Source organism: Rhipicephalus microplus, chromosome 1, assembly GCF_043290135.1.
Source record: "Rhipicephalus microplus isolate Deutch F79 chromosome 1, USDA_Rmic, whole genome shotgun sequence".
Classification (NCBI taxonomy): Eukaryota; Metazoa; Arthropoda; class Arachnida; order Ixodida; family Ixodidae; genus Rhipicephalus; species Rhipicephalus microplus.
The window spans coordinates 7083424-7095966 of NC_134700.1; the positions used below are offsets into that span (position 1 = coordinate 7083424).

General features: G+C 43.7%; 1 protein-coding gene across 9 annotated transcripts in view; it reads left to right on the forward strand.

The window, feature by feature from the left end:
• mio (GATOR complex protein mio) overlaps positions 1-12543 on the forward strand; it is a 768187-nt gene that overhangs the window by 146096 nt on the left and 609548 nt on the right. For 8 of the 9 annotated variants that reach the window (XM_075896295.1, XM_075895366.1, XM_075865082.1 and 5 more), the window contains 2 exons: positions 7637-7716; positions 9412-9458. In XM_075896295.1, coding sequence (XP_075752410.1) covers positions 7637-7716; positions 9412-9458 — 127 coding nt within the window. Of the gene's footprint in view, positions 1-7636; positions 7752-9411; positions 9459-12543 lie in introns of those variants that run through there. The other variant, XM_075865845.1, reaches the window with a different exon arrangement.

Sequence of the window (12543 nt, forward strand, 5' to 3'; positions counted from 1 at the left end):
AATTTTTGGGCTTTCACTATAACGACTTTTCAAAATAACGAATGATTGCCGTGGCCCCCTGAAGTTCGTTATACCGAGATTTCACTGCATTAGGGTCTATATGAAAGGTAGTCCCGAAAGGTAGTCCCTGGTATGGCTGTGTGGCAGAATACTTGATTGCCACGCAGAATACTAGGATTCATTTCCTGCTGGGACAAAGACATTTATTCTTTGCATTCGTCCAGTCAATGCTATCGATGTCAGCTTTTTTTCTTAATGCTCAAGTGTTAAAATTACCCATGTGTGTTCTCGCCGTTCCTGGGTAGATATAAACTGTCGAACACCTGTGGCACATATCCACAAACCAGTGGCACATACCCGTCTCCGGTTATATGCCAAAATTCTATGCCCTAAAATTTAGAAAAATCCCTGGGCTATATGCGGGCCTTTATGGTATGTTGAGCGGTAAAATTACGCTGAAATTAAATGACAATCAATTAGCCTGACTGTTCACTATTCTTTGTCTAAAAAATGCCAGGCCTGCACGGAAGGCGCAGCACAGTCACAGCGAAAGCTAGAAGAGCGGCCTTTCAGATTCTTTGAGAAACACTCATTGGGCAACTACTGCAAGCACACTTGCTAGATACCCACTAGGGCATTAATAATAAACTTTTGGGTAGTAGGCCGGCATTCACTATGCTATTTTTTGACATTCTTCCGAGATGCATGGTATCCACTTGACAGCTGCAAGGAATTTCGTGCCAATTGTTCATGCAGTGGCTGATGACGAGGTATTATGGCGGAAGTGGGTATGCGCCACAGTTACTAGGGGTACAAGAACAAGCTTTTGTAATGGGTTGGAGTATCGGACGGCCTCCTCCTTATGCTATACGCATTATTCGACAACTGGTTGTTCTTTCACTGTTTTAAAACGCTTTATAATTTGTATTAACATGATTGCTTCCCGACATCAAGCCTGCCTAAGGCAAGTTTGCCAACAAGTTGCAAGCACCAGCGTAGCTCAGTGTTAGAATACTGGGCTGGCAACCAGCAGACGTGGGTTCGAGCCCCAGTGTGTCTTTTGTGCTAGGTTTGACAACAAGTCACAAGCACCGGCATAGCTCAGTGGTAGAATACTGGGCTGGCACTCAGCAGACGCAAGTTTCGAGCCCCGCTGTGTCTTTGGTGCTAGGTTTTTTTTTTTTTCTAATTTTGCGCGATGTGTTTACGGACACCAGCGGCGGTGGCGGACAACTGCGCATGACCTCAGTTGTGATCTCATAACAGCTTTCACTGTAAAAACCACGGACCTTTATCATTTCTCTGGCCCGGTGGACCGAGGGCAAGCTTAAAAGCTTAGCTTCCCACTGTGCTGGAGTCTACTGCTTTATTCGTCCTTTTAGTGGAACCGGAACTGCCGCCATCGCTGCAAGCAACCATAGGCAAGGCTGATCATGTTGATCGGAGACTAAAGCAGCAACTTTTTTTTTGGCGCTTTCAGCCTGGGGAACCTAAACTTTAAAAAAACCTCGTCACACTCATTGGCTCTCAGCAGCTTAGACTGAGCGGCGGTGATGATATCTTTTTTCAAAAAGAAAGAATGATTTTCCTGAGGCACGAAGTAGCTTATTCGCTTCATAAAATGTTTGCTCGTTAACACCTGTATTTTATCGTTGAGGATATAAATTTCAGGTCAGGCACAGCAGAATAAAAGCATGGATGTGTGATCTAATGTTATAGGGCTCTTGTTCAGCGCTAGCTGGCTCTCCTGTGCTACAGCACATGCCATGAAAGTCTAGCATAGGTAGCTTGCCCCGCAAAAAGCCCCAAGGAAAATCTCCACCACAGAACTGTAGGAAATATTTCATTATATAACTGGTGATTAATGTAATCAAGAAAAATTCGCATCAGTTGTTGGTTGCCCAGTATGCAGCCAACGTGACCACTTATTGAAATGGGCGGGGCCCAGCACCCCTGGCAGGTGTGCCTATGTTTATCTAGTGCCTTGCAAGCAACCCAAGAAGCTGTGATCCAAATCTTCAGGAAAATAAAGAGGGGGAGGTCTAGCTGTTGGAAAATTTCCCTTTAACCTATGCATAATGCCGCTTCAAAAGGCCCCCTAACGCTTCAAAACAGACCACACAACAGCGTAGTGGGGCTCACCAGAACTATTCGGAGCGGAAATGACAACAGAAGGCACAGACTTGTATTGGGTAAATGTAACATTAGATGTAATTGCTGCATTGCATCCAATTGGGGATTACTATTGAGTTTCTTTTTTTTAGCTCGGTTTTTCACTGAACGTGGAAGAGACTGAATCTATCCGACTTTTTCAGCTTGAAAACTATAACGCCGGTCAAAGAAGGCGCCAAATTTCATGGCAATGGCCGGGACATTCCGGGTGTCGTTGTTTGAAGAAAGTGAAAAAGGAAAAAAAGTAGGAGCATTGATTGATTGATCAAGAAGTTTGAGCTATCAGAAGTTCTCAAATATGAATCTGGGCAAGGTGACACCACACATTATAATTAGGCATTGATTTCATGACATTTAAACATTTTTCAAGCATATTTAAACCATAACTGCACTTAATGAACAAAAAGCAGAGGTGTAAGGTCCACAAGTATATTGGCCGTTTACTGCTGACCAGTCCTTTTAAAGAAATCACGCATTGACAGCTGCTTCTTTGTTATATGTGCCTTCAGCACAAACATCTCTATACCAGTTGAGAAGCATCATGGTTCACCATGCATGTGTTTGATTTAAAACATTTCTTTACTAGCAATGCCTTTTTCCTCGAAGGCCTAAGGCGCTTATTTGTAACTTTTAGACAGTTAGGATTATATAAGCACGTAAATTTTTAAATAGTAGTGGCAAAGTATCAGGTATTTTCCGGTATGGAACTGACAAAAGTATGAATTAACTAGGTGATGAGTGTGAAATAAGAGGTTTGTAAATACATTGAAAATATAGAGGGCCAACCAAAAAATTAAATTTTGTTTGAATTGACCAAAAGTATGAATTATTAGAGCTTCAGTTATCGTGAGTCTACTGTAATGATGTTTGACTGCTATTTTTGAACTTTGACATCAAGTGAAAGTAATTTGGCACGGTGAAAACAGCTGTGTCGCACCCTTATGCGTGCACGAGCCTGTGACTGCAAGTGCGACAAAGGTAGGATCAGCTGTATAGGTGTCAGACTCTGCCGAGGCGGCACTGTGAAAAACGCCGCCACCGCCCTCATCGCCATGCTATTCATAACTGGGTAGTGCAAAGAGAGCCGCCCGCAAGTGAATTTGCGTCAACCGTCCTCTTTCGTTGGCGTTGAGGTGCGGTTTCTTGGAAATCAAGGGCCTGGCAAGGTTCTTCTGTCAATCCTACCTTGCTTCAGAGGCTCATGTATAGGTTATTTTGGCGTGCTGCAACTCACAATTTAAGTGCAAGTGAGCATCGCATGACATCGAATTCCAGGCAAGCACATCGATGTGCATTATGTAATGCCTGAATGCACTAAATTTGGGTATATGCATGATGCCAAGGTGATGAAGTGCATACACGAGCAATGTACCTTACAATCCGTGGTACAAGGCTCGCTTTATCCGGCACAAATGGCCCCGGCGATTTGCACCTTTGATGTTGCATACTCCATTCATCTCTTGCTTCCAGTGTGTGGAACTGTTTTATTACAAATCTTAAAATGTCTTGTTGACAGTTGGCTTCCGTTTGTACATACATGTTCACTTTCTTGGTGTACACCGGAAGGCAAAACCAAGGCATACGAGATAACTCCGGCAATCGTAGTGGCTAACTGCAAGAAATACCTGATTGTGGTTATGGCCAACAATTTGCGATTTACCTATATGATGTACGTATTCACATTTTCTAAATTAAGCCAGAACTTGGAGCTTTCAAAGCCTACGTGCGTGATGCTGTGTAGTGGCGACTACTCCAGATTATCGGTGGTCGCGGCGTGTGCAATGTTTACCACGCGCGTCACCAGTTTATTGTTGAACGGCACGCACCACAGTCAGAGGCTCTGTCGAGCTTTACAATCAAAGTCACCACGGTTTTCTGTCAAGGGTACTAACAGGAGGCCTACATAATCACACTTTCTCATGGCACCAGCTGTGGAGAACGTGAGTAATACGCTTACCCAGCACATTTGCAACGACTTGCCAGCGCCCTCACCATTATGCTTCGCGAAAGCTATGCAAATCGGTAAAACTGAAGTCGTCTACATCTGTGCCAATTCACAAAGCAATAGTAGCATCATTTGAGGCCTTTTTTCGTCCAGAGCGTCTGCTCTTGTTTTTGCTGTCGTTCTGTGAGGAAACCAACAAGCACTTTATGATGGTTCAGCGATGTGTCCGACTAGTGGAGAGAAATTCGTAGCTTTTTTCCTGACTGTTCAATGTGCAAACACACCTGATCATTGTTCTTTTGCACATGCTAGTTGCACATGTTTTCACAGCAAACTACCCAGAACTGCATTGGCAGGTGGCACTACGTGTCTGCGAAACTCTAGAGTGGGACATCTATATGTATAGAGGAGGAAAAGTTTCCACCGACCAAAAATGTGAAAATATCAGCTTTTCGGCTGACTGAAGCTACTGTGTGTGAATAGAGCTTGACTAGTTAATGGTGCCGAATATGTAGGCACATGATCGAGGCATGTGTAGAAGTGCATGAACTTCCAGAAGAGTAAGTTTTCCATTCTAACAAGTCATCCTATCTCTCAACTTTTTAAATCGTCAACCTAGAAAAACGCAAGTTCATATTTTGCACTCGTGAATAATTAGATGATGTTTGATTTATTTATTTTTATTTATTTATTTATTTACTGAATACTGTCAATCCTCCATGAGGGTTATTATAGGAGTGGAGAGTACAAACATTGTACAATCAAGGTAATTCAACAGCAAGTTATCCAAATAATCAAACGCACACAGTAGTAACATCTTTACTTCAAGTGTCGTGATCATGAGATTTGCCAATGTACACGGCATAAAAACATATATATATATAACAATACATGGCCTACAAACTAAGAGACTCAAGAAAATAAAACTGAGTGTGAAAGCTTTTACCCGTATTCTAGTAGTTTTAGGCAGAACTTGGAGACACCAACACGATATTCCTAATACTTTCTAGAAATTTTTGGAGTGTTGGCTGTGCTACAGTGTCTGAATCCAGCGCATTTCATTATCTTACTATGCTGGGAAAAAATGAAAATTGTTATTTTGTTATTACAAAAGTTACAAATGTACAAACACTCCCAAATGTTTGTACATTTAGGAGTGTTTTTGGCCCACTATCCTTTTTTCCTTTTTATTGGCGAAAGCTGAGGCATTGGTTTTAAAGTGGCCATTCAACAATTGGTTAAGGCATTTTTTTTCTTTCGAATGGAACCTGAAAGTCGTCGTAAGATGTGGGGTCAGTATTGAAACTGCATCGTATGACCAAGGTTTTCAATACATTACGTCTATGGGGATTTTGATGGGATAAAACCGATTTGTCATAAAATGTGGGTGGTCATGAAATTGAGGGACGTATAATTGAAGTTCCACTGTAAATGCTTTAGCATGCCTAGCCAGTTGTGAAACCAGGCCTCGGTATTTCTGCGAGGCTAACCATCTTCGAGAATTTATATTACATACCGGAAGTTTCATCAGGATCTGCCTTTGCAGCATCGCTTAAGGCTCTAACACACATACTGTTCTGCTTTTCAAAGAGGACAAAGCGCATACCAATTGGGAGTACAATTGACTCAGGGGAGCTATACATCACCCATAATTAAGCTTTCTCACCTGAGAGAGATGCAATGCAGTGTGGTACGTTCTGGACACAACGTATGGGCAATGGCGCAATCACAATTTCGCATGAACTGAACTCGAGTCTGCTTTCAAAGGGGTAAGTTGTACACTTGTCGTGAAGCACACCTGTAGAAGAGTGTCTTTAGCTATAATGTGTCTGTGTGCATTCCCTTTCTCACAGTCAGGCTGCTAGGCAAGAGCGGACAACAGTACTTTGCCTGCTGCATAATCTACGGTCGCACGACACTTTCACAATAAGTTTATGCCAAGGATAACGTGGTGTGTTGATTGAAGCTAACGTGGTTGCTTGGGCGAGTTGGTATGGCATGAAGCTGTCTGTCTCCTTCTTTCTCTTGTCCCTCGTTATTGGCGCTGTTTTTTATGTGAAACGTGTTGATTGAGCAAGTACTGTGAATTCTGCCGTGAACGTTCTACCAGCAACACAGACACAGTGTAGATTCCAAGTGGACACAAGAATGCACCGCTCACTACCCAAAAGCTGGAAGGATTTGTCCTAACTTAACATAACCTTCTGGTCAAGTCATTCCTTGAAAATTAGTTATCACAGAAAGACTTGCACCAGTATCTATCAAAGTAATTCTCGGAATTCTCTGTGCTGTGGTTTCTGAATATGCCAAACTGGCTGACATGTAGATGAACACTGCACTTTAATGAAGGTTTCTTTTGGCAGCCACTTGGCCTCACATTGCTCACATTGGCCTTACATTGTGACTTGACGGTGTCATGCTTCATTTGATCTTTTAAGGTGCTAAGGCACTGTGGTGACCCGCCAGCACGAGAAATACCGTATATGGGGCTTATTGCACCAATAAAAAGTTTTAGTTTAGCGCGCGCAACAGCCTAGCACATGCATTGCCCGAGAGGGAGCACTGCTGCGCATGCGCTGTACGTAAGAGAGATGCGTGCGTTTGCGCAGGTGACGAAGGCGTACACTAGATCTCGACTCTTACGTTGCGCACGCCACAGCCATTGGGTACCTTAGCAGTGGCTCTCGCGAGATCTCCCCTTCGTGAGAGCATGAAAACCAAGATGGCCATGACCAATAGCAGCACAAGCAGCAGTGTGGTCATGGCTGAGAGTGAATTCTGGGTGCATTTTAAGATTACCTTGAATTAGAGCTCCTTGCTTACGTGAAGAGCTTAAATCCGTTTGCCAACCCCGTACAGTTATCGCTGTGAATATACAGGAGCTGATGGGGATGCCTTTTAATGCCCGGAATGTTCGTGGTTGGACGGAGCTGCTAGTGATATCTTGGCTTGTCTCATGTCTTGACTCGTGTCAACTATAGTTGGCTGCTGTAGATTATTTTTTAGTCACTAGGTGGCGCCAAGTAGCACTCCAAGACAAAGATGTTGACGTTTAGGCGCAGTTTATGTGTCCGTTGTCGTGTACGCTAAATTAATACTGTAGGAAGCAACCTCAGCTGTAACGTACGTAGTGCTCTAGTCGTTGCGCGCATACTGCTTTGCACGTGCTAAACTAAAACTCTCTATTGACAAAGGAGAGTAGTCATCGCTCTTCACCTAGGAACTTTCAGCTTCATATATTTTTCACTTGTTTGCATATATATTTTACAAACATGGGGCATTAATGTTCTCCTCGTAGCGTTTGTGTTTGTCGGCAAATTTATATGCGCATGCACACACAATAAAGCATTGGGCAGCACTTCTTATGTTTGTGCTGTTGCTTTCTTCTTTGTCGACCCTCATGCTTGATGGCATGGTTTTGAATGTGTTTGTTCTGCTTGTTAAGTGCATTTGAGGTGAAAGCCTCCGTGGATGCTGAGAGAACCACAGTGAAAGGGTTCACTTTTATTTTCTCTGCAGTGCTACAGCTGTTACATGAACCCCCGCTCTGATGTACTCCTTGCTGTGGGCCAAGACACTGGAAAGGTCAACCTGGTCAGGTTAGTTGTCCGACTGGAAAGGTCAACCTGGTCAGGTTAGTTGTCCGGCAGTTTGAACACGCCTGGTCTTGTAGAGACTCGGTTACAGTCGACTGGCACTGCATTGAATGTGATGGCCCACATGGGAAAGAGAGTGAACATATCCATAGTTAAAAACAGTGCAAATAATCGGCTGGATGGCACTGCCAGAAGATTTGATGCGTTCCCCCTTCCCAGCGTCTTTCATTTCAATCTATACTTGTGCCCCTTTTAATAAACCAAGCAGTTGGTAGTCAGTGCTGGTCCTGTCTGCATCTAGTACTTTGCTCTGTTTTCAACAATGGCCACACAGAGAAAAAAATTTCTCAAAAGAAATTTTTGTATATTTCATGAGTAACTGACCCAGAAGTGCTGCTGGAGAACCAGGGAAGCCATGGGTGGAAGTGCTGTGCCATTTGCACCCTGCTGCCCCAATCTGCTGCTGTGCTGTACTGCTGCAGAAGTAAATATATGTAACAGTGCATAAAACTAGAAAAGATTGCCCGGACAGAGAGTAAAAAGCACCGACTTTGAACTGTTTTATTCCACTGACGATAAATACTTGCGCAGAGCCAATGGATGAAGCAAAGAAATAAAGCCAAAGGAAAAAAAGCAATCAGCAAGTAAAGCACTGGGTGGTATCAGCAAGTCTTAATCACTAAGTTTCTAAAAACCTTAGCTCATTCTTGGTCAATGCAAGTGACACATACCTCTCCCGCACGAGCAATTTCTACCACCTCTACTATTTCCCTGATGCACTAGTCTTTGTGGCGATAAACCACTTTATCGAACTCAAGTTTGAAAAACTGAGTGAACCGATGCGTAGGTTCATCGCCGCAGTTGCTGCAGTGTAAGCTGAGACGTCCCTGGTTTCCGCCTATTACCTTTTTCTTGTGCTCTTTTAGCCTTGTGTTCTCGCATCTGCCCGTCGGCTCTATGTATTCATGTCTGCAAGACAATGGCACATGCCACACAATGCCCTCGTCACAAGACACAAACCGATTTCGATGTTGAATACTGCACGATTTTTCTTCTGTGCTACTGCATAGGTCTGTTTTCTTATAAAGAACTGAAAATTTTAGTGGAGCCATAAATACGACATGGACACCTACACATTTTCCTATCTTTTTCAGGTTATGAAACGTCTGGTGAACATATGGGATACAAATGGCTTTTTTCTTGTGCGCCTCGAACCTGCCACGCAATTTTTGTCACCCTGCTTCACTGTTCAAATTTTTTTCAGGAAGTCTTCAGCCACAAGGGTTTCTGGGTATCCTGCTTCAGATGACCATTTATATTGAAGTGCTAAGCTTTCCTGGAGCATGTGCTTGCAAAAATTTCGCAGAGCATTAGACAAACAGTATTTTACAATACTACGCTTCACAAGCTGGCTGACACAGCAGGCTTTTCTTGCCCTGGGTTCACAATTTTGTAGTTAGGTAAAAGCTGTGTGTTGTCTATGCTGTGTAGAGTAAGGGTGCCTCATCTGACCGTCTTCCCTTTTCTACCCTCGGGTTGAGCTGCTGGTATAAGAGATTGGACACAATAAATTTAAGGAATAGATAGACCTCTGCTTGTAGCTTACAAGAGCATTGACTCATGGCCCTGTTATAAACAATGTTGCTTGAGTTGATGCAATTTCCTCCCTTTTAATAATTGAAATTGTGCACCTTGCAGTTTTGGCCGGACATTTCATGACCAAGAATGGGCCAGCAAAGAATTTGGTAAGTTTGGAAGTGCACCAATTGTTGCATGCTCATCAGCTTGCTATGCTTGCATTCTGACGGCCACACACAATGCTTTCATGGGGGAGTATAGGCTCCCCAAGTGGCTCTTTGGCACTGTCGACACTGGACAGGCCGTACCATCTTCGGCGAAAAAAAAAAAAAAAAATGGAAACTGGGTAGATGTCATGCCTTTTCCTTCTTCTCCCACGCTGCCGCTCACTTCTGTGCATGTGCTGAGCTCTCGCGCTGCAGTTGCAGTGGCTTGCATTGTACTGCTTCAAAAAGATCTCTCAAGTGGTCAGGCGCTTCGAAAAGCGAACCACTTTAAAGGAGTAAAGTGTGTTAATCACATTTACGATGTGGAGCAGACAATACGTGGCAACGACGCCGAACTTAACGTGAAATACATTTACGAAGTCTGCGACATTGCCTTCACTCTGTAATACGTTAAATATATCCACTGGTCTATATGTACTGTGAAATGAAGTCATGCACTCAATTGATGTTGCATGGTGTTAGCAATGAAAAACACACGATTGTTGTTTAGGTGTGCATGCTGGTAGTAGCAGACGTCAGGAATGGCACTAAAGAGCCTGATAAGCTTAGTCGTGCCTTCTGTATCGCATCACCCGCTTACTTAGGCACGAGGCAGCTATCTTAGCGTTAACCTCTGCTAAGCAACAGCTTGCCTCTTTTTTTTTTTGTTGTTGTTCTTGCGTCGTGCTTGCACTCCCATTTTATGAGAATATCAACTTTATAGGCGTATAGGAACTGCTGTGTGAATGCGGCTTAGTGTGAGATGTGCCAAATAGCAGACACGATGTGACATCGGGCACACGATGAGCTCGCGCAACCACATAATCGCACACTCGCGGGACTGTACGGAGTGTAACACACGCGCATGAAAGAAAACCGCACATCAGCGAAGGTTACAATTGCAATTCATGTTTTAAGTGCCAGTTAGGCTCAGCGGCTCGAATACATACCACCATAATAAACTGACAAAAATAAAATAAACCAGCAAAACGATATCAAAGTTAGCTGGAAATGCACTTACGTTCGTACCGGCACGATGTCGCAGCCTTTCTGATGTGTTAATTGCGGGCAGGAAACTTTTGACAATGCGTGGAGTTCACTTGAAAGCAACAAACAATGCAACGCTAACCATGGTATTATGTGTGTGATTGTTCAGCGAACTAGGAGCGCGGGAGTTACACAGGCACTAAGCAAAGAGTAGGCACACAGCATGAGCGCTCAAAAGAGGAGGCCCACAGCATGGCACAGGGCGTGTCTAAAAACAGAGGATGTTTGCAGAAACATGCGAAACAGTTTAAGTGTATTTTAGGAGTGGTGTATAGCATACCGCTATCGTGCGGTCGCATGTACATCAGCCGAACCAGCCAATGTTTGAATGTACACCACAGGGAGCATTTGAGTTCCTTGAAAGGTAGTCCTTTTTCATTTTAGCTTCACATTGCAATTCCTGCAAATGTCAACCGTTGTTTGAAAAAATCAGTGTACTTTTCCGCCATCCGCTTCAAACCACGTGTGAAATTTTTGAAGCATATCACATTTTTAGAAATAAGAATCAATGTGTCAGCCATTTGTCATTATCGCAACTTGACTGTGAGTTTAACTATATAGATAATTTGTAGACAAGGGCTTCAAATGAATGCCACGCCATAATTTTGCCCAATGCTTTCATACCAGCTAAAAAACAAAGAGAGCGTACTTCCAGAAAAAGTCTGCTGCGAATGTCTATGAACACGGCACACTTGTTAAAACAGGTTGTTCCTTGGCTGGTCAGAATTTCAACTTTAATGCATTTCCAGCGCTTAGGCAAAATACTGTAGGAGAGAATGCATGGGCACACAGAAAGGAAAAAGGCAGCATGTTGGTCATCGCTAGGGCACAGCTAGAAAGCCCATTTTTCTTTTCGTGTGTGCGTCCTATTTTGCCTATGTGCTGGAAATGCATCACAGTAGAGATGCTGGCTGTCCTGTGAGACTGCGTTTGGAAAGTGAGCCGTTTGGTCAATCTCACCCCTGCACTGTGAAAAGCTGGCTGACTGAAGTTTTGCTCTGTCATCTCTTGACAGCATGCAATGAATGAATGGAACCACGAGCAACAGTGAGACTCTGTGAAAATGGCTTCTGAAAAATAACGTTGGCTGGTGTGATGGATGTGGCATTAAAAGATATTGGAGATAATGCATTGCAAGAACTGATAGAAATACACCTTTTATTTTTTATTGCATTTTTCGGTATGAACATCAAATAAATGAATGCCATATGATATTGTCACGGCGTCGTGACGTGGCCGAAGACAGGAGACTTTGCGTTGGAATTTAACTGTTTATTTGGGTGAACCTGTGCCCTGTAAATGGAAAGTCCGATTACAGTAGCAGTCTTGGACTGATAGCGGCGAACGGAGCATCGGCCGTCGATCAACTAGTGACAAGCGGCGTAGGGCGTCGGCATTTATACTCTTGCCGTCAAATGTTCTAGCGTTATCGCTGGCGGTGGCGTAGGCTCCAGAATAATCTGTACAGTTTTGCAGAGTGGGCGTGATCTTATCGAGACGATCTACTACAGTCCGGAAGCTTCTCGAAAACTGCAGGCGCGGTTTGCTCTGAGAATTGTGTATTGTTTTGGGTCGATAACAAAACTTGGGAAATGGAACGTGGCGTTGCCCCCCTCTGAAAAAGGCATCGTCCCGATGCTTTAACTAAAGATGAAGGTACAACAATAATTCAAGAAAGTACAATGAATTGATTACGATACAATAATAATACAAAAAAAAACACTGTTTCAGTTTGTTAACGCCCATGAAACGGCTTGAGGCGCGCGACATGGACGACTTCAGGTCGCGATTGGCATCGTTGAGAGTTCGTGATGCCGTCGGGGAGAACCTCGTTATCAAGTGGGCCGAGACGTCGAACCACTCTGTACGGTCCGAAGTACCGTCGCAAAAGCTTTTCATTTAGTCCACATCGGCTTATTGGCGTCCACACCCAAACACGTTCACCGAGCTGTTATTCCACGAAGCGTCGTCGAAGATTGTAACGGCGGCTGTCGGTCGT